This window comes from Pollachius pollachius, assembly GCF_949987615.1.
Source record: "Pollachius pollachius genome assembly, chromosome: 10".
NCBI lineage: Eukaryota > Metazoa > Chordata > Actinopteri > Gadiformes > Gadidae > Pollachius > Pollachius pollachius.
Genome location: NC_136943.1, coordinates 4245590 through 4265844, shown reverse-complemented (window position 1 = coordinate 4265844; position 20255 = coordinate 4245590). Strand labels below are relative to the sequence as shown.

The window sequence follows — 20255 nt, the reverse complement described above, 5'->3', positions numbered from 1 at the left end:
GGTAAGAACTACAAAATACTGGCAGAAGAAAGAAAACCTCAGACAGAAAGTAAAATCAAAAGAGGTAGATGGCATATAGTAGGTTTAAGCACACAGAAATTTAAAACAATCCTCCATAACTTTGCAATAGCCTATTCCACAAGTTAACTTTGGTGCAAATTTGGGATTACAAACATAACAATAATGACACATTATTTATTAAAAAAAAACTGAAAAATGATACAAATAGAAATGTTGGAAAGCATCTTTCATTGTGATGAAAAAAGCCAAAGGCAGTCATTTGATCCCATACACGATAAAGGTGTCATTCAAAGCATCCCGTTGCCCCGTGTCAAAGCACCTCATTGCCAATGTGCTTGACCATGTGGCGACGAAGACTGCTGGGGTCGCTGAAGCGGGCGTTGCACTGCAGACACACGCAGGGCTTCTCCCCAGAGTGAGTCCTCAGGTGGATCTTCAGGCTACCGCTCTGCGTGAAGCGCTTCCCACACTGGACGCACCCGTACGGCTTTTCACCTGTGTGGATGCGCATATGCATTCTCAGCTTTGCCTTGTTAGCCAACGACTTGCCACACAACGCACACGGGATTGGCGCCGCCCCTTTGTGGCCGGCGCGGTGCATAACCAGCTCCTTGCGGCTTAAGAACCGCTCGCCGCAGTCCAGGCTCTTGTCCACTCCCTGCTGGAACAACAAGTTGTGTTGCAGTGGGAACTGTAAACCAAAGTGGCCCGGTCGCCTTCCCTTGTCGCCGGCCTCTAGTGCGGCGTGCTTCAGGGACAGTGAGGCGGCCTGGAGGCGCTGGAGCCGTTCTGTGTGGCTGTCTCTACCGGGACCCCCCCTGCTGTCTTGCGTCCCCTGCGACGGGGCCCTCTCGCTGGGGCCACTGTTGAAGCTGAGGAGGCTGTCGTGGGTGATGCTGTGGTCTGGGGACAGCGAGTTCAGGGCCTCCAGTTCAGACGCGGTAAAGAGGGTGTCATTGCCGTCCACCGCCAGTGGGCCCTCCCCTTTTCCGTGGACGCTCAGGATCCGCAGCTCCCCGTTGTGACTGGACATGGGGGAGGAGCCAGGGGCGTCCACATGCAGACTCTCCGAGGTAGCGCCACGCTGCGTGCTGCAGTCTCCAAAGGCATCGCAGTCTTCTGCAGAGAGGAAAATAGAAAGAAAGCAAATGTTGAATACAATATTTTTGGGTACGGCTTGTACAAGTGGTTTTACACAGGCTTACTAAAGTAACATTCGTTCACCTATGGCTTTCTATGTTTCTTCCCAAATTAGTTGAACATGTCCATTGTGAGTTAAACACAAACAATTTATAACTCACCAACAGTTGGACTGCATCCATTGATATCCTCTTCATCTTTGATTAAAATGATGTCTGGGGTCTCCTGCTTTCCTCATTAAGAGGGAAACACACAAAAGACATATTTTTGCATTTGCACAGAAAAGTTGTCAATCCCCATTTACACATTGAATCATAAAGGTGTGTGATTATATAGGTGTGCTGTGCCTACCTCTGATGGAGTTGTATTGGTTGAAGCCACACTTTTGGATGTTGAATGAGATGGGGGATTTCCATCCGCCTTGTGGTCCATGAGGTGCTTTAAACCTGATGATGAGGAAGAGGATGATGATGAAGAAGAATACATTACATTCTTGACCAAGAGCATTCAAAGTCCAGTAATTGGGTATAATGTATAATAATACATTATAATATAATTTGGATCAGGTCTTTTTTGTGAGGTGGTCTACTGATATGTTATTATTCATTATCAATTGTTAATCATGAATGATTATTATTATTACTACTTCCTATTACTACACATATAGTAATGCATAGTACATTGAGCGTGCTTAATGATCCCCCGAACACTAAGTACCGTCCTGTTTTCCACCTATTACTGTCGGGAATCATCTCACCATTTCCCAGTGGTTTAGTCCGAGGTTTGCCGATGTTGGCTCGAGCCAGGGCGAAACGACTTGCCGCACGCGATCCATTTGTTCTCGTTTGAAGCCGCAAAGAAAACAGCTCACTCCTCATCACCTTCATCCTCTTCCTCAGCGCCTCGTTTTCTTCCAGGCTCTGAGTTATTTGTAACCGAAGGGTAGTCGAGCCTTCCGAGAACAGTTGGCATATTTCAGATACGGCCGCTTTTGCAAGTACGTCCATTATGGACGAAAGCTGTTGTTCAAAAGTGGAGCCGCTAGGCGACATGTTTATTAACATGTTTTATTCGATTATCTGCGAGAAGTAACAGAGACTGACATAAAACGAACCCTGTGTTGTCGATTTACCCCAGAATGGAGTGGCGAAGGCACGCCCTTTCCGGTAGAGCCCATGGGACCTATGAGATCAAAAAATATGAATGGGTTTCAATGGAGATAAAGTAATTATCTTCTGGTCCCAGTCTTTATATGCCCTGGATTACACATATGTTGTTTGTGGATTTAAATGATAATTTTTCATGTCAAGAGTTTGACCGTTTATTGTGCAATTGTTCAGTTAAAGGCTGTAGAGAAAACACAATGAGAAAAACTACACGTCTCGTATGTGACGTCACGCTCCCTGCTACTGGCGTGGACAAGACCAACAATCCCACCATCGGCCTAACTGAAAGTCTACATGCCCCTACTTATAATGGGTTTTCACCACCTTCGATGCTTTTATGCACCCCTTGGAAAAAAAAGCGGTGAAGTGGAGCAGAGATCTACCGAAAGGGGCGTGACTTCGCCACTCATATTACCGTAATACTAGAAAAGAACATAGTAGTGCAGCTCTATCTATGTATCTCTATGAGTCAAGTTGTCGCCAACCTGTAATCAACTTTGCAGTCCCTCTGTCTGTCTCTTTGTGTGCCCATCGGTGATACTTATCCTTTCAACGTGATTTATATCATCCGATCACGCCGGGACCCATTAACTGTCAGTTTAACATTCCCAGATTAACATCAAAGTATCCTTGAAATCCAAAGGGTAACCAGGCTAAACTATTATTATTTAACTTCTCTACTCATACAAAGGTAATACATTTATACTACTATATACTTAATCTGCAGCTACCATGTGTCCTATTGCATTGACCTTTAACATCATGAAATGCTTTGAGCGACTTGTCAAAACGCACTCTTTCTTTAACAGAATATTATCCCTTAATACAATTTGTTGTCACTGTAGCCACGAGGTCTGACTCCATGTCCACACTTACGAAAGCGATCTCCCCCTTCCATAGTTATCATTGGCAGTGTGGCAGGTATTTCTCCATAATGATGGACTCATTGCAAAGACGCATCACTCCCAATAGCGTCCAGCTGTAGAGTCTCTGTAGTACATATTCCAGGCCTATATTTGGCGCTGTTTCTGCATTAGAACTCCACCGAAATAGAGGAAGAAGAGGCGGGGCATGCGCATCAAGCATGCGCGCTGTTTACAAAGATGCAGTAGAAGAAGAAGAAGAAACCGAACCACAACAACAGCAGTACGAAGATGGCGATTGAAAAGTTGAAGCCAGAACCCTTTGGTTGGTCCGATTGTGAGTCCACCGAAAAGTGTGACTCCAGGGGGCGCTGTTGCACATTTTCTGCAACATGCACGTGTGCGTTACAACAAAAACATAAAACATAAGCTCTCCCCCCACCGGTGGGTCTTTCTTTTCTTGATACTAACATTAATTAAAAACAGCATTTTATGAAGTAGCCTATAATAGGAAATGCTCAAAGGTAAATCAGCGTAATTTAACACTGACTAGCATTTTATTGGGAAAGAAGCAACGGTGATGGACCGTTCTAAACGCCCTATCCATTGTATGGGTCTGTAAAATGCTAATCAAATCAAATGTATTTATTAAGCACCTTTAATAAAAAGGTAAGGGGTTGAGGGGAGATCTTATGTTTTATTTATGTTTTTGTCATGCCATGTCTACGCTTCAAACTCGTGCATATTGCAGAAAACATGCAACAGCGCCCCCTGGGGTCACACTTTTCGGTAGGTCGCAGAATTCGGTGTAACACCGGGATAGGCTCATAATTTCAAGCTTGGTTAGCTAGCTATATGCTACACTGCCATTTGATATGGCAGTGTACACACCAGCCTGCCGTCACACAACAAGGCCCAATCGGCCTGCTTACACATACACCAACACACTCCCCAGGGAATGAAACCATGCTTTCATTCAGGTGAGCATCGCCGCAGACAGACGATGTGTATTGACTGCACTGTGCTTTGGTGCACGTTTGCGCCAGTGTTTTTTGTATAGTTTGTGTGTGTTTGTCGTGTCTTTCTCCTGAGGAGTTATTTTGCACATTTAAGAAACGTTACTTTTTAATAAAAACAAGATCTCTGAAAGCGAATGCCATCATTTGTTTATTATCACATACGTTATTGACAACATTTCAAAATAACAATCAGTAAACAATTCAGTTTCGGCCAGCCTCTTGTTTAAGGGTCGAGGTACAAGTTGTGAGCACTCTTCTCACTCGCTTTCCCTCCCCCTCATTACATTGTGATGTAGATGTTGCGTTGTATAGGAGGCTGCAAGTCGTTATCATGTATTGTTCCCAGTATTCAGCCACAGTCTCCTTACTGTCCTCACTTAAGTAATGGAGAATGAAACAAGGGTAAATCAAATGGTAAATAGCCATGCGTGCCCTACACAAGCATAGCCCAAAATATTGTTCTTGAGGTTTGGAGCCACCGCTGGAATAGTCCTTCATCAAGTAAGGCATTAGAGGGTAGGCTGTGTCATCAAGAAGGAAAATTGGTATGGCCTCGTCATCCACAATCCTCTTTATCAGAGTAGGGATCTTGCCAGTCTTGAAGTATGAGCTAAGCTTTGAATTAGCAAAAACTTGTGCATCGTATACACTCCCATGCCACTTTAAGGAGACATCCATGAATCGGAACTTAGTTACAGACAGCCTGCACATGAAGGGAATGCTTACCTTTCCTGTTAGATCACTGCTTTATTTCGATGAGGGTGCCGTCGATCGCTCCCAAACACTGGCATGCCATTAGCACAAAAATCATAGGAACTGATACTGAGGCCAATCAACTGACCTCTGTGATGTTGGTTCCGTTAACCGTCTTGCAGCCATGGCCACTTCACCCGGTGTATTGCAATTTAAATTGGTCTCTCGTCTGGCCAATCCTAAACTCTCCATGATGGTCCCTCTCCCTCACCTTTGTTTCAAATCGTCTCATTGAATGTATGCTTTGTAACTTTGCTGTCTGTATCTTCCCATGATCATGCTCTAAAACAATTCTGCCTGTGTGCTAAAGTAGTGTTTCCCCCAGTACTGTATGGTTAAGACGGCCACGTGTAATTCCGGCGAAAATTGAACCCAGGGTCTTTGTTTTGGCATGAAAACCCATCAAATAAGCCCTCCAGATACCTTTTCATTGAAAATCGAGTATTTGAGTTTTCCCGGCACAATGTTTGGCGTCCATGTTATTGGATTGGGGCATTGAGTTTCGCTTTCAAATCGGCATTTTTGAACCACTAATATTGTTAAAAATAGCACCAAACCTCTGCAGTAGCATGACTAGGGTCCCTACACATAAAACGAACAACAACTTAGTTTGTAAACCCGGAGTTTATTTAAAAAGACAGTTTAACAAGCATTACCGGTAGGTCCGTGTTTACAGGAAGTCCACACAAGTCGATTGCCGAATGCGCCGGAGTTCAGTTCAAGGAGGAAAGTTTTGGAATTTATAATTGATATAATTTATATTTATAAATAATATATAGCACGGGTAGACCAGTGGCTTATTGTTTTGAATATGGTAATTGAGACGCCAATCGAGATGCTGATGCAGAAGGGTCACCGTGTCAGCAGTGCTCAGTCATTTCGATAAGGATGACTTCATCATTCCTAAAAGAGCTGCTGACCCAAAGAACCCAGAGAAAGTGTCATTGAAGAAGAATGCTATTCCACGAGTGCAGCAAGTGGCTACGGATAGACTTGAGGTAAAGTTGTTTGCTAATTTGTTGTTTGTTTGTCTTGTGTTATATGATTTTTCACAATTGGTATGGAGGAGGAAGAGTCATCCGAACGTTTGACAATTGTGGTCATATATTTGTGTAATTACGGTAAAATAACATACAAACAATAAAACAAACATCGCAAGGAGAAGTCCAAAACAAACACCCTGGGTTCAATTTTCGCCGGAATTACACTTTAACAAAAATAGGGCCCCGCCTTCACTACCAATGTATGTTTTTTTTTTTTTTTTTTTTTTGTTATTATGCATTAACAAATTATTATGCATTAACAATTTCCTTATCCAACTCTCGTAGGGTAAGGAAACATACTCCCATCAGGTACAGAGAATAAAGATAAGTAATGTATTGGTAATACTGTTCACTAAGACATTTCCTGGGGGAAACACTGCTTGAACATGTGCAAACGCAAATTGCTTGGGTCACTGAAGCTGGCTTTGCACTGCCGACACACAAAGGGTTTCTCCCCTGAGTGAGTCCTCAGGTGGGTCTTCAGGTTGGAGCTCTGACTGAAGCACTTCATGCATTGGTCACACTTGAAGGGCTTTTCCCCGGAGTGAGTCCTCATGTGGATCTTCAGGTTGCCGTTCTGTCTGAAGCGCTTCTTGCATTGGTCGCACCCGTAGGGCTTCTCGCCGGTGTGGGTACGCATGTGGATGGCCATCTTAGTGTTGTCCGAAAAAACCTTGCCACACAAGACACAGTGCAGGCCCTTGTTGCCGCTCCGAGGCCTAGTCTGCTCCTCACGGTGGACTCGCCGATCGCCGCAGTGCAGGCCCTTGGCCACGCTGTGGTCCGCGGACAGCGAGCTCGGGGCCTCCACTTCGGATGCGGTGAAGAGGGTGTCATGGCCATCCACCGCCAGTGGGCCCTCCCCTTTTCCGTGGACGCTCAGGATCCTCAGCTCCCCATCGTGACTTGACATGTTGGAGGAGCCAGGGGCGTCCACATGCAGATTTTCAGAGGTGGCGTCTTCTGCAGGGAAAAAACAAAGATTTTTTTATTATTAATTCATTATATGCACAAAGGGATACAGTATGTACTCTGACATTCTTTCTAACTTCCACTGGTTGAGTATGCCTTTTCCTTGAATTTAGGTTCCATGTTTTAACAATACTGTAGTTATATTGGGAATCAGAGCTGATCTCAGCATTCCTGACAACTGTCTGCCATGAAGAAGATGTAAATCATTGTCCTATAAACTGTACAAGTAGTCCTCCTGTTTTAGCAAGGCTCTGGTCATAATGCGGTTTCAAAAGAGGACCAGGTTTTTTTAGCGCAGATAGAATCTACTACATTCTAAGTTGATCCAGATCGTTTGCTTGCTTGCTTGCCTTGATGCAATGTGTATTACTAACCTACAGTGGGCATGCCTCCACCAATATCCTCTTCCTCCTTGATCAAAATGGTGTCTGGGGTCTGCTGCTTTCCACATAAAGAATGAAAGACACACGAGACATATACTTTCATTTGCACTGAAGTCATGACATTGAATCATAAAAGGTGTGTGCTTTCCACAAGTGTGAGGTGGAGTTTTAACAGAGGAAGCCTCTCTTTTGGATAGTGAACGATAAGTTGATTTCCAACCTGCCCAGTCAACTCCTCACAGACGCCGAGCCGTTCGCCGCGCTCCAGGCTCTTCGCGTCACTGTGGTCCGCGGTCAGCGACCTCAGAGCCTCCATTTCGGATGCTTTTACGAGAGTGTCATGGCCGTCCCCCACCAGTGGGCCCTCCCCTCGTCCGTGGACGCTCAGGATCCTCAGCCCCCTGTTGTGTCTGGACATTTGGGAGGAGCCGGGGGCGCCTCGCTCTATGCTGCGTTCTGGCAGAGTCACAGATTGAGAGGGAGGTCTCCTCCAGCCCCCTCCTCCCTAGACTCAAAGCTCAAGCGGGTCACCAGGATGAGGACACTGAGCGAACACCAGCGCAAAACGATCCGAGCACGACATTAAATGCGAAACAAGCGCGATTATTCCATTTTGAGAATAACAAGCGACAACCTGTCCTTCCCTGTAAGCTGATCAGCCAACATTTATACATTTTCAATTTACTTATGTTTGAGAATGATAAACCAGCTCATGTGGCATCTGTCTTGAAACCCATGGGCTCTTCACTGATTCCATGTTTGAAACGCAACCCTAAAGCTTTAGGCGTGTTTTAGCAGGGCACTGGTCATGATGCTTTTCAAAAGACGACCAGGATTTATAGCGCAGGTAGAATCTAGCAGTCAGCCTATAATCGATGCTGCATAGAATCTATGGGTGGTTTAAATTTAGGGTAATTTCCAACCGCCTTGTGTCCATCAAAGGCAACAAAGAACATTCATGCAGGCAATGGGCATATCGTCAAATTATGAGGCATGTGTTGTGAGGTAGCCTGCTACACTGCTACGATATAAACCATTAATTTTGAATCATGATTATAACTTTTTCCTATTACTACAAATTTAGTCATAAATAGTACCCCCTGAATACTTGGACTGTCCTGTTTTCCAACTATTACTCAACTCACCATTCCCCAGGGATTTAGTTCGTGGTTTGCAGATGTTGGCTCGAGCCAGGGCGAAACGACTTGCCGCACGCGATGCATTTGATCTCGTTTGAAGCCGCAAAGAAAACAGCTCACTCCTCATCACCTTCATCCTCGTCCTCAGCGATTCATTTTCTTTCAGGCCCTCATTTATTTGTAAGCGAAGGGTAGTCGAGCAGTCCGAGAATAGTTGACTAATTTCAGATACGGCCGCTTTCGCAAGTACGTCCATTATGGACAAAAGCTGTTCTTCCAAAGTGGGGTCGCTCGGTGACACGTTTATTAACATGTTTTACTCGATCACCGGTGAGGTAAAAAAACTGAAATGGAACCGACCCTGTGATGTCGATATATCCCAGAACAGAATGGCCTTTTCCGGTATATTACCGTAACTACTGGAAAACGACATCAAAGAGTGAATGGAGGTACGCGTGCCCCTAGGGGGACTTTTGAATACAGCAGGTGGTACGCAGAACATTTCTCCCAAAAAATAAAAACAGCAAACTCAATTCAATCAATCAATTTTTCAGCCTGAGCATGTTTTAATTCTTAACGATAGACAATAGAAAATCAAGAAAAAGGACAAGTGGTTGTAAACAGTCAAATTAAATTAAGCACATGAATAAAGATAGAGGCATCAATCATCAATTGGGTCGGCTTAGCTCAGGAGGTAGAGCAGTTGTCTTGTAACCGAAAGCAACCGAAAGGTTGCTAGTTTGATCAGCTCCTCCGAGCTGAGTGTTGATGTGTCCCTGAGCAAGACACTTAACCCTAACTAACGAGCTGGCTGTCGCCTTGCATGGTTGACTCTGCCGTCGGTATGTCAATGTGTGTATTAACCGATGTAAGTCGCTTTGGATAAAAGCGTCTGCCAGATGCCCTAATCGTAATCAAAGTGTCCTGTTGCTCGTGTGCTTGAGCATGTGCCTAAGCAAATTGCTGGGGTCGCTGAAGCAGGCGTTGCACTGCAGACACACACAGGGCTTCTCCCCTGAGTGAGTCCTCAAGTGGATCTTCAGGTTGGATTTCTGACTAAAGCACCGGACGCATTGGTCACACCTGAAGGGCTTTTCCCCGGAGTGAATCCTCATATGGAGCTTCAGGTTGCTTTTCTGTTGGAAGCGCATCTGACATTGGTCGCACCCGTACGGCTTCTCGCCGGTGTGGGTACGCATGTGGACCATCACCTTGGCATAGTTGGGAAACACCCTGCCACACACGACACAGCCCTTGCGGCCGCCCCGAGTGCCTGTCAGCACCTCGCGGTGGATGAGCCACTCGCCGCAGTCCAGGCTCTTGGCCACGCTTTGGTCCGCAGACAGCGGGCTCAGGGCCTCCACTTCGGACGCGGTGAAGAGGGTGTCATGACCGTCAACCGCCAGTGGGCCCTCACATTCTCCGTGGACGCTCAGGATCTGCAGCTCCCCATTGTAACTGGACATGTGGGAGGAGCCAGGGGCGTCCACACACAGACTCTGCGAGGTGGCGCTGCGCTGTGTGCTGCGGTCTCTGATGTCATTGCCGTCTACTGCGGAGAGAAAAACGACGCCAGAGGGAAAGTCGTGGTATTAATTCATTATTTGCACTAACGGATACAGTATGTACTTTGTAGACACAAAAAAATATATTTGGACAATCTTTCTAACTTCCGTTGGTTGATTATGCCTTTTCTTTGTTCCCCTTTGCGGGTTCAAGGGCCAAAGGCTCAAGCTGAGAAGGACTGCTACGTCTACCCCTTTCAAGGAAGTGGGGAGGTCATAAAGACACAACTCAGCTCGTCTGTTGTTTCCTATCACCTGTTTTACCAATACTGGAATTATATTGGGAATCAGAGCTGATTCTGAGCTGAGGCCCCTGTGTGCCATGAAGAAGATGTTAATCAGTGTCCTATAAACTGTAAGTAGTCCTCGTGCTTTAGCAGGGCTCTGGTCATAATTCTGTTTAAAAAAAGGACCAGCTTTTTAGCACAGTTAGCATCGAGTACATTCTCAGTTGATCCAGATCGTTTGCTTGCTTGCTTGCATAAATGCAATGTGTGTTACTAACCTACGGCGTGCATGCCTCCACCAATATCCTCTTCATCCTTGATGAAAAATGCTACTGGGGTGTCCATCTTTCCACGTAAAGAAGGAAACACACACAAGACATTCCTTCATTTGCACTGAATAGTTGTAGATCCCCACTAACAACACATTGAATCATAAAGGGTTGTACTTTCTATGGGTGTGTGCTGGAGTTGTAACAGAGGAAGCCTCTCTTTTGGATGGTGAATGAGAAAATGATTGCCAACCTGCACAGTCTGCTGCTCGCGGTGGACGAGCCGCTCGCCGCAGTCCAGGCTCTTGGCCACGCTGTGATCCGCAGACAGCGAGCTCAGGGCCTCCAGTTCGGATGCAGTGAAGAGGGTGGCATCGCCGTCCACCGCCAGTGGGCCCTCCCCTTTTCCGTGGACGCTCAGGATCCGCAACTCCCCGTTGTGACTGGAAATGTGGGAGGAGCCAGGGGCATCCACACGCAGACCCTCAGAGTTGGCGCCTTGCTGTCTGCTGAGGTCTCCAAAGGCATCGCAGTGTTCTGCAGAGAAAAAACACGAGGTTGAATGTTACATTTTTCTCTGGGTTTAAAAGGGGCAGTTTGAGAGGGATGTTTCCTCCAGCCCCCTCCTCCCTAGACTCGAAGCAGAAGCGGCTGACCACTGAGGAAACTGAACGAACACCAGTGCAAAATGAGCCGAGCACAAGTGTGTGTGTCGGGCTACTTTAGCCTTTTAAGTGGTTTAAAATAGCGATTTAGTTTTTACCATAACCAGTGGCCCCATCGTTCCAAGTTTATAGCGTTTTGATAGATCGGCTAAAAACAGCCAACGGAAGAATGCGTCTATATGCGTTTTTTGTGCTCTAAAACGAACGTTTCACCTCGTTATCATACAAAACATATCCCAAATCCATTTTACACCGGAATTACCCTTTAAGCATGTATTGTGAGTTAGCGTGCTTCTCCGATATAATTATTAATAATTGCTCATTTTGAATCATGATTATTATAACTATGTCCTATTACTACAAATGTAACAAATAGTACCCCCTGAACATTTGTTCCGTCCAGTTTTCCACCTATTACCGTTTTGCCAATGTGTGCTTCCTTGTCACAGTCTACCGAATAATGCTTCCCAAACAAAAGGCTACCTAATGTGTTAGAACCACTAGGTAGCACAATTTGATAGGGAGCATAAATTGGCAGAACAATGGGACTCAACTCACCATTTCCCAGTGGTTCAGACCTTGGTTTGCCGATGTTGGCTCGAGCCAGGGCGAAATTACTTGCCGCACGCGATCCATTTGTTCTCGTTTGAAGCCGCAAAGAAAACAGCTCACTCCTCATCACCTTCATCCTCTTCCTCAGCGCTTCGTTTTCTTCCAGGCTCTGAGTTATTTGTAACCGAAGGGTAGTCGAGCCTTCCGAGAACAGTTGGCATATTTCAGATACGGCCGCTTTCGCAAGCACGTCCATTATGGACGAAAGCTGTTCTTTGAAATTGGAGCCGTTCGGCGACATCTTTATTATTCGACCTCCGGAGAGAAGTAACAGACTGAAAGAAACTGACCCTGTGATGTCGATCCCACAACAGAATAGTGGCGAAGTCACGCCCTTTCCGGTAGAGCCCATGGGACCTATGAGATCGAAAAATATGAATGGGTTTCAATGGAGAGAAAGTAATTATCTTCTGGTCCCAGTCTTTATATGCCCCGGATTACACATATGTTGTTTGTGGATTTAAACGATAATTTTTCATGCCAAGAGTTTGACCGTTTATTGTGCAATTGTTCAGTTAAAGGCGGTAGAGAAAACACAATGAGAAAAACTACGTCTCCTATGTGACGTCACGCTGCCTGCGACTGGCGTGGACAAGACAGACTATCTCCCCATCGGCATAACTGAAACTTTCCACATGCCCCGACTTATAAAGGTTTTTCTTCTTCTTTCGATGCTTTTATCCACCCCTTGGAAAAAAGCCGTGAAGTGGAGCAGAGAGATCGCCATGTCTGTACCGGTGTTCCAAGTCCGGGTGGTGACGTATATCATTCGCGTCAAGAGCAGCGTAATGCTGTAGTTCACAAAGCGGCCTCACACAAAACCTAATATTATCAAACTTTAAGATTTTTTTTAGTTTGCTTTGCATGAAAAATTATCATTAAAATCCACAAACAACATATGGGTAATCCATGGCATATAAAGACTGGGACCAGAAAATAATTACTTTCTCTCCATTGAAACCCATTCATATTTTTCGATCTCATGATCCCATGGGTTCTACCGGAAAGGGCGGGACTTCGCCACTATGCGCCACAGGGCCTCTTCAGGTATATTACCGTAACTACTGGAAAACGACATCAATGAGCAAGGGGGAATTCTGAATACTGCAGGTGGTACTCAGAACATTTCTCCAAAAAACAAACAGCAAGCAAGCTATCACATTTGTTTCACCCTGAGCATGTTTAAATTCTGAACGCTAGACAAAAGAAAATTGAGAAAATGGACAAGTGGTTGCAAACAGTCAAATTAAGCACAGACCCATGTTTCATAACAATAATAATAGAAAGCTAATGAAAGTTGGAAAGCATCTTCAATCATGATGAAGAAAACCCTAAAGCAGTGATTACATTGAATAAAGGATATAGGCACCAATCAAAGCGTCCCATTGCCTGTGTGCCTGTACATGTGGCGACGCAAATTGCTCGGGTCACTGAAACTGGCATTGCACTGCAGACACACTTCAGGCTTCTCCCCGGAGTGAGTCCTCATATGGAGCTTGAGTTTGTAATTCCCTTAGAAGCACTTCATGCATTTCTCACACCTGTAGGGCTTCTCTCCGGTGTGGGTACGCATGTGCACCTTGGCATAGTTGAGAAACACCCTGCCACACATGACACAGCCCTTGCGGCCGCCCCGAGGCCCAGTCAGCACCTCGTGGTGGACGAGCCACTCGCCGCAGTCCAGGCTCTTGGCCACGCTGTGGTCCGTGGACAGCGAGCTCAGGGCCTCCAGTTCTGACGCAGTGAAGAGGGTGTCATGGGGCTAGGCGTACCCCTTGGAGTACTGAAGGGGATACTTAGAATATTTCTTAGAAAAAAAACAGCTAACTCTCAGACAAGGAGAAATGAGAATCCGTGAAAAGAAAGGTAATCCAGAATCCCCAAAATGTCAATTTCAGGAAGAATATATTTAAGGATTAATTAACAACAATAAAAAGTTTTTTTTTATAAATATCACAAAGTTGGAAAGCATTTTTTTTCATCATCATGAAAAAAAAACTCATTTCATCGAATACATGATAGAGGGGTCAATCAAAGCGTCCCGTTGCCCCATGTCAAAGCACCCCATTGCGCGTGTGCTTGTAAATGTGGCGACGTAAATTGCTCGGGTCACTGAAACTGGCGTTGCACTGCAGACACACTTCGGGCTTCTCCCCGGAGTGAATCCTCATGTGGATCTTCAGGTTGCAGCTCTGTCTGAAGCGTTTCATGCATTGGTCACACCTGTAGGGCTTCTCGCCGGTGTGGGTACGCATGTGGATGGCCATCTTGGCATTGTTGGGGAAAACCTTGCCACACACGACACAGGGCCGGCCTTTGCGGCCGCCCCGATACCTAGTCAGCTCCTCGCGGCAGAACATCTGCTCGCCGCAGTCCAGGCTCTTGGCCACGCTGTGATCAGCAGACAGCGAGCTCAGGGCCTCCAGTTCGGATGCAGTGAAGAGGGTGGCATCGCCGTCCACCGCCAGTGGGCCCTCCCCTTTTCCGTGGACGCTCAGGATCCTCAGCTCCCTGTTGTGACTGGACATGTGGGAGGAGCCAGGGGCGTCCACACACAGACTCTCAGAGTTGGCGCCTTGCTGTGTGCTCTGGTCTCCAAAGGCATCGCCGTGTTCTGCAGAGAAATAACAGAAAGTTGTGTTTGTAACATTGGTTTAAAAAGAGGCACAGTTTGAGAGGGATGTTTCCTCCAGCCCCCTCCTCCCTAGACTCGAAGCTCAAGCGGGTGACAAGGGTTGAGGACACTGAACGAACACGTGCACAAAATGAGCTGAGCACAACATGACATGTGAGACAAGTGCAATTATTCTAGACTGGACATTCAGACTTGCAGACCTTCCGAGGTGGCGCTGCGCTGTGTGCTGTGGTCGCCAAAGGCATCGCATTCTTCTGCAGAGAGGAAAACAGAGAGACAGAAATTGTATTAATACATTATTTGAGCAAAAGGTTACAGTTTGTACTTTGTACACACTTGACACTGAGGGTTTAGAAAGTATGCAGTCATCAACACACCGTCAACACGCCCACTCTCTCGTTGTCAATTATCCGGCTCTCCATCACACTAGGGGCCGGGCCGGGCAAACTCCAGAGGGGCAGATTCTGACATTTGCGTTCCCACATACAGCCCCTCCTGGTGTAATCCGGAGGATGTCAGGCTTACAGTGCATGTGTGAAAGGGCTAGCTGTAAGTGGATCTGCTAACATTTAAACGTTTGCAATACGTTTATTATTGGAAAATTATAAACCAGCCCATGTGGCATCCGTCTTGAAAACCTTTTGGGCTCTTAGCTGTTTCCATCTTTGAAATGCAACTTCCAAGGTGTTTGAGCAGGGCTCTGGTCATGACGCGTTGTTCAAGGAGGACCAGGCTTTTTAGCGCAGGTAGAATCTCAGTTGATCCAGTTTGTTTGCTTGCTTACATGACTGCAATGTATGTTACTCACCTACAGAGGGCATGCCTACAACGATATCCTCTTCATCCTTGATTAAGATGGTGTCTGGGGTCTGCTGCTTTCCATATTAAGAAGGAAACAAACGCAATACATATCCTTGCATTTGCACGGAAAAGTTTTTAATACCCACTAACGACAAATTGAATCATAAAAGGTGCTTTCTGTGTGTATGTTGTGCCTACCTCTGCTGGAGTTGTAACAGAGGACGCCTCCCTTTTGGATGGGGAATGAGAAGGGGGATTTCCAACCTGCACAGTCCTTTCCTCGCGGCAGACCAACCACTCGCCGCAGTCCAGGCTCTTGGCCACGCTGTGGTCCACAGACAGTGAGCTCAGGGCCTCCAGTTTGGACGCGGTGAAGAGGGTGTCATGGCCGTCCACCGCCAGTGGGCCCTCCCCTTGTCCGTGGACGCTCAGGATCCTCAACTCCCCACGCAGACGCTCAGAGATGGCGCCGCGCTGCATGCTGTGGTCTCCAAACGCATCGCAGTCTTCTGCAGAGGGAGAAAAGAAATATTTTCACAAAAGGGTGTACTCCTCCTCCTCCCTAGACTCGAAGCTCAAGAGGGTGACCAGGTTGAGGACACTGAACGAACACCAGCGCAAAACAATCCGAGCACAATAGGACATGTGAGACAATTATTATATTTTGAAAATAACAAGCGACAACGTGTCATTCTCTGTAAGCAGATCAACTAACATTTATACGTTTTCAATTGATTCATTGTTCGAGAATGAAATACCAGCTTCTGGGCTCTTGGCTGTCTCCATCTTAGAAATGTACACGTGTTTTATCAGGACTCTGGTCAAGATGCGTTTGTAAAAGAAGACCAGGCTTTTAAGCACAGGTAGAATTTAGTAGGCAGCCTGGAATCGTTGATGCAATGTGTATGACTCACCTGCTGGCCTGCATCCACTGATATCCTCTTCATCCTTGATCAAAATGATGTCTGGGGTCACCTGCTTTCCACACAAAAAGGAAAACACACACAATACATAATCTTGCATTTGCAGAGAACCCCCCATTTAAGACGCATTGAATCATAAAGGTGTGTGCTTTCTACGTGTATGTTGTGCCTACCTCTGCTGGAGTTATAATAGAGGAAGCCTCACTTATTGATGGTTTAAGATAAGGGGGATTTCCAACCGCCTTGTGGTCCATCGGGGGCTTTTGGCCTGATAATGATGATGATGAAGAATACATTACATTCTTGACCAAGAGCATTCAAAGTGCAGGAAATGGGCAAATCCTCAAATTGTATTAGGCATGTGTTGTGAGGTAACCCTGCTTCTCCGTTACAAATCATGATCGATTGTTAATTACGAATCATGATTATTATAACTAACTAACTATAACTATTTCCTATTACTACAAATGTAGTCATTAATAGTACCCCCTGAACACTTGTACGGTCCTGTTTTCCACCTCTCACAGCCGGAATTCAACTCACCTTTTCCCAGTGGTTCAGACCTTGGTTTGCAGATGTTGGCTCGAGCCAGGGCGAAACGACTTGCCGCACGCGATGCATTTGATCTCGTTTGAAGCCGCAAAGAAAACAGTTCACTCCTCATCACCTTCATCCTCTTCCTCAGCGCTTCGTTTTCTTTCAGGCTCTGAGTTATTTGTAAGCAAAGGGTAGTCGAGCCTTCCGAGAACAGTTGGCTAATTTCAGATACGGCCGCTTTCGCAAGTACGGCCATTATGGACGAAAGCTGTTCTTCCAAAGTGGAGCCGCACGGCGACATGCTTATTAACATGTTTTACTCGACTACCGGCGAGAAATAACAGACTGAAATGGAACGAAACCTGTGACGTTGATTAACCCCAGAACGGAACGCGTCTGATGCTATGGCCCTTTCCGGTATATTACCGTAACTACTGGAAAACAACATTGTGTGCGTGCGTGCGTGCGCGTGTATATGTGACACGTTGTGGCCAACTTGAAATTAACAATGAAGTCTCTTTCTCCCTGTCGGTTTCTCCTGTCTCCATAACCTATGTCAACTCCAAATCGTTGGCTTTGTTTTTCATTAGCCTACTATGCTTTATCATTCAGCCTACATTTTTAGCCTACATAATCAGGGATCACAAGGGATATATATTTGCACATTTATTCACAGATAGGCCAATGGAATTGAAATAAAATGCATTTCACTTTCATTAACTGGTTTATTTGTATACAGTTGAGTGAATACATTTTTACATCTGACCACCTGAGCCAACTCACCACACTAAACAAACTCAAGTGGGAGCTATGAAGAAAGCTATTGTAGAATGTTGTATCTGCATTGATTAGCTTTAATTGACCCAATGAGCCACGTAGTCACGTGAGCATGAGACCCCGGTTGATTAGTTGGCTAGCGAACATGTACTAGCTGTGCAATGTTAAATAAAACTCCATAAGAAAGCCTCCGTCTGAGCTATTCTACATGGTGTCAGAAGTAAAACTTCTGCGTCGTACTACACGTGGTTAGTGGAACGTTTTCTTGAATTGGACCGTATATATTTGATATTGATTCAGACTTTTCGGTTAGCACGAAAGAAGAAGACATGGCTGATGGATTTCGGCGTCCAGATCCTCTGGTGTTCGATGACAAAATCGCGGATAGCTGGCGAGTATTCGAACAGGAATATGACATCTTCATAGTGTTGGGGCAAAATAACCTGCTGAGCACATCACATGTACATTATAAATATAGCTAACTCCTACCCTAGCTTAATGAGCACATCACATGGCAGTCACCTTATAATATAGTCAACTTTTAACACATAACACATACATGAGAATATAGTCAGGTCAGGGCCAGAGCCAGGGCCCCATATCTCCTCCCGGCAGATGGTAGACACTCAGACAATGCACCAGTCATCCTCAAGGACGGGAGGACCACAACAGGTGATGCTCTGAAGCTCTCCCCCGTAAGGAGGAACACAAGAAGATATACATGCATACACTAGTGCCTGGGAACCAAGGTCAAGTAAAAACACACAGAACCACACACATCTCAAACGCACACACCTCATCACGAGGAGATACAGCATAAGACTGTATCACTCTGAGACTCTTCACCTTCTTCCGAAGCAGACCTTCCACGGAGGCGAAGCTCCGGACGAACCATCAGCGCTGATTAGGGACTTAGACATATTCGATTTCTCACGCTTATGACTCTGTATAACCGTTGCCACTTTACTTAATAAATCCAAGGTCCTCGTGCCGATAGACTTTATTACCTCTCCGTCTCATTTCATCTGGTCCAGTAACTAGACAAACCGTTTTTCCCAACAATAGCTGCAGCTCACGGTGACAAGCCAGATTGGACGAAAGGCTACATACTCCTCAATCTAGTGGGAAGCGAGGCTATCGAGAGAGAACGCACCTTTACCTATGCTGTGGCTCAGCTAGACGATGATGGCAATGTGGTCTGCCCAGCTGAATCACGGCAGAATCCAGAGTGTTTGAAACAAAAGTTCAGGGACATTTGCAATCCACAAACGAACATCACGATGGAGAGACATTCTTTCAACACAAGGAACCAAAAACTTGGTGAGACCGTAGAGTCATATCTAAGTTCACTTAGAAATAAAGCAAAAACGTGTGATTTTGGAGCACTGCAGGATGAACTTATTAGAGACAGGCTAGTATGCGGCCTCAACTCTGATAGCGTGAGGAAGATACTGCTACGAGAGTGTGAGCTAACGTTGGCAAAAGCTATCAAAATATGCCAGATTTACGAGCTGACCGGACAGCATACCAGAACACTAGCGGCTACTCCGCGCACCTCAACAATGAGCGTGGATGCGGTGCACCGAGACAAGAGAGGATACAGCCCTGGCCATAAGCAACAGAAAGATCAAGGTGCATCAGAAAACATCATAAGCTGCAGGAACGGTGGCCATGAACACCCAGCGAAAAAATAACTTTGCCTCGCATATGGTAAGCAATGCGATCACTGCAACAAATTAAACCATTTCTGAAGCCACTGCAGAGCTGCATTCAAAAGCAAACAGCACAAGTCTGTGTAGCAGGTTGCTCAAACCAACTCAGATAGCTGCAGTGAGGACTCTGAGTCATTTGACATTGATGGACTGTCACTTGTAGATAGCAGTGAAATAAATGCTTTAAATGAAAATAACAGGAATATCAAAGAAGAATTGAATTGCTGTGCAACCGTCAATGGGAAAAAACTCAAACTGAAAGTCGATACTGGCGCAAAGTGCAACATCATCTCATTGGATACGCTCAAGCAGGTTAGAAATGGAGAAAAAGTTGACAATAATAGGAGGGTGAAGCTGGCGGCATATGGAGGTACAGTGATAAACACTGAAGGGACTGTGCTGCTAAAATGTCGGCTGAGCAACCATAGATTCTACAGCCTACAATTCCATGTGGTAAACAGAAATGTCCAGACACTACTAGGGCTGCCGGCTTGTCTAGAAATGAATCTGATGACTATGAAAGATTAAGTTTTTCATGTAGACCTGAAAGAAAGACAAAATTCACTGCACGAGTGGTTTCATGACTATTCCGACCTGTTCGGTGACGAAGTGGGCTCCCTTCCAGTCACATACCACAGGAAGTTGGATCAAAATGTCATTCCTGTCGTCCGCCCGCCTAGTCGCGTTCCAGTAGCGATGATGGACAAGGTGAAGACAGAATTGCAGACCATGGTGAAATCGGGAGTCATCACACCCATCTCCGAGCCCACAGAATGGGTATCCTCAATGGTAGCCACACACAAAAAAGACACTGACAAGATACGGTTGTGCATTGACCCAAGGGACCTAAATGAAGCAATGATGCGCCCACACCATCCAATGCGCACGGTCGAGGAAGTGGCTGCCCAAATGTCGGGTGCAACAGTGTTTTCAGTGCTCGATGCCAAGAGTTCATTCTGGCAAATCAAACTAGATAGAAATTCCTCGTTTCTCACCACTTTTGCCACTCCATTTTGGCGCTTTTGCTATCTAC

The 20255-nt window shown here is 45.8% G+C and overlaps 4 protein-coding genes across 11 annotated transcripts; all 4 read right to left on the bottom strand.

Annotated features, from left to right (window-relative positions):
- Positions 1 to 131: 131 nt before the first annotated feature.
- On the bottom strand, positions 132 to 2281 carry LOC307082092 (uncharacterized protein). Of its 2 annotated transcripts, none has more exons than XM_079745527.1 (4): positions 1919 to 2281; positions 1513 to 1607; positions 1323 to 1389; positions 132 to 1140 (listed from the first exon to the last, which is right to left on the bottom strand). In XM_079745527.1, the coding sequence occupies exons 1-4, from the start codon at positions 2223 to 2225 to the stop codon at positions 332 to 334; spliced, it is 1278 nt and encodes a 425-aa protein (XP_079601653.1). In that variant the 5' UTR covers positions 2226 to 2281; the 3' UTR covers positions 132 to 331. The 2 variants fall into 2 exon arrangements, with proteins under 2 accessions (XP_079601653.1, XP_079601654.1); XM_079745528.1 differs by having other exon boundaries at positions 1323 to 1386.
- A 2280-nt stretch (positions 2282 to 4561) lies between these two features.
- LOC307082097 (uncharacterized protein) lies at positions 4562 to 8868 on the bottom strand. Of its 4 annotated transcripts, none has more exons than XM_079745536.1 (4): positions 8506 to 8868; positions 7581 to 7816; positions 7352 to 7418; positions 4563 to 6968 (listed from the first exon to the last, which is right to left on the bottom strand). In XM_079745536.1, exons 1-4 carry the CDS (start codon positions 8810 to 8812, stop codon positions 6358 to 6360), a joined length of 1221 nt encoding a protein of 406 aa, XP_079601662.1. In that variant the 5' UTR covers positions 8813 to 8868; the 3' UTR covers positions 4563 to 6357. The 4 variants fall into 4 exon arrangements, with proteins under 4 accessions (XP_079601664.1, XP_079601665.1, XP_079601662.1 ...); XM_079745537.1 differs by having other exon boundaries at positions 4564 to 6968; positions 7352 to 7415; XM_079745538.1 differs by having other exon boundaries at positions 4562 to 6968; positions 7581 to 8868.
- Positions 8869 to 9058: 190 nt separating this feature from the next.
- Positions 9059 to 12125, bottom strand: LOC307082066 (uncharacterized protein). The gene is made up of 4 exons (XM_079745494.1): positions 11784 to 12125; positions 10814 to 11097; positions 10570 to 10636; positions 9059 to 10051 (listed from the first exon to the last, which is right to left on the bottom strand). The coding sequence occupies exons 1-4, from the start codon at positions 12076 to 12078 to the stop codon at positions 9414 to 9416; spliced, it is 1284 nt and encodes a 427-aa protein (XP_079601620.1). The 5' UTR covers positions 12079 to 12125; the 3' UTR covers positions 9059 to 9413.
- Positions 12126 to 12345: 220 nt separating this feature from the next.
- On the bottom strand, positions 12346 to 17107 carry LOC307081158 (uncharacterized protein). Of its 4 annotated transcripts, none has more exons than XM_079744223.1 (7): positions 16740 to 17107; positions 16370 to 16464; positions 16188 to 16251; positions 15472 to 15782; positions 15281 to 15347; positions 14673 to 14726; positions 12346 to 14451 (listed from the first exon to the last, which is right to left on the bottom strand). In XM_079744223.1, exons 1-7 carry the CDS (start codon positions 17044 to 17046, stop codon positions 13892 to 13894), a joined length of 1458 nt encoding a protein of 485 aa, XP_079600349.1. In that variant the 5' UTR covers positions 17047 to 17107; the 3' UTR covers positions 12346 to 13891. The 4 variants fall into 4 exon arrangements, with proteins under 4 accessions (XP_079600349.1, XP_079600351.1, XP_079600350.1 ...); XM_079744225.1 differs by having other exon boundaries at positions 15281 to 15344; XM_079744224.1 differs by having other exon boundaries at positions 16188 to 16248.
- Positions 17108 to 20255: the final 3148 nt, after the last annotated feature.

Excerpts from the sequence above, each read along its gene's own strand:
- LOC307081158 (XM_079744223.1), bottom strand. The coding sequence starts at position 17,046 with ATGTTAATAAGCATGTCGCCGTGCGGCTCCACTTTGGAAGAACAGCTT. Across the intron at positions 16,252-16,369 it reads CTATTATAACTCCAGCAGAG|CAGGTGACCCCAGACATCAT; the intron begins GTAGGCACAACA and ends TTGTGTGGAAAG. Across the intron at positions 14,452-14,672 it reads GCGCAGCGCCACCTCGGAAG|AACACGGCGATGCCTTTGGA; the intron begins GTCTGCAAGTCT and ends ATTTCTCTGCAG.
- LOC307082092 (XM_079745527.1), bottom strand. The coding sequence starts at position 2,225 with ATGTTAATAAACATGTCGCCTAGCGGCTCCACTTTTGAACAACAGCTT. Across the intron at positions 1,608-1,918 it reads GACTAAACCACTGGGAAATG|GTTTAAAGCACCTCATGGAC; the intron begins GTGAGATGATTC and ends CCTCATCATCAG. Across the intron at positions 1,141-1,322 it reads TGGATGCAGTCCAACTGTTG|AAGACTGCGATGCCTTTGGA; the intron begins GTGAGTTATAAA and ends TCCTCTCTGCAG.
- LOC307082097 (XM_079745536.1), bottom strand. The coding sequence starts at position 8,812 with ATGTTAATAAACGTGTCACCGAGCGACCCCACTTTGGAAGAACAGCTT. Across the intron at positions 7,817-8,505 it reads AACTAAATCCCTGGGGAATG|AACGCAGCATAGAGCGAGGC; the intron begins GTGAGTTGAGTA and ends TGACTCTGCCAG. Across the intron at positions 7,419-7,580 it reads GTGAGGAGTTGACTGGGCAG|CAGCAGACCCCAGACACCAT; the intron begins GTTGGAAATCAA and ends TTATGTGGAAAG.
- LOC307082066 (XM_079745494.1), bottom strand. The coding sequence starts at position 12,078 with ATGTCGCCGAACGGCTCCAATTTCAAAGAACAGCTTTCGTCCATAATG. Across the intron at positions 11,098-11,783 it reads GTCTGAACCACTGGGAAATG|AACACTGCGATGCCTTTGGA; the intron begins GTGAGTTGAGTC and ends TTTTCTCTGCAG. Across the intron at positions 10,052-10,569 it reads TGGAGGCATGCACGCCGTAG|TAGACGGCAATGACATCAGA; the intron begins GTTAGTAACACA and ends TTCTCTCCGCAG.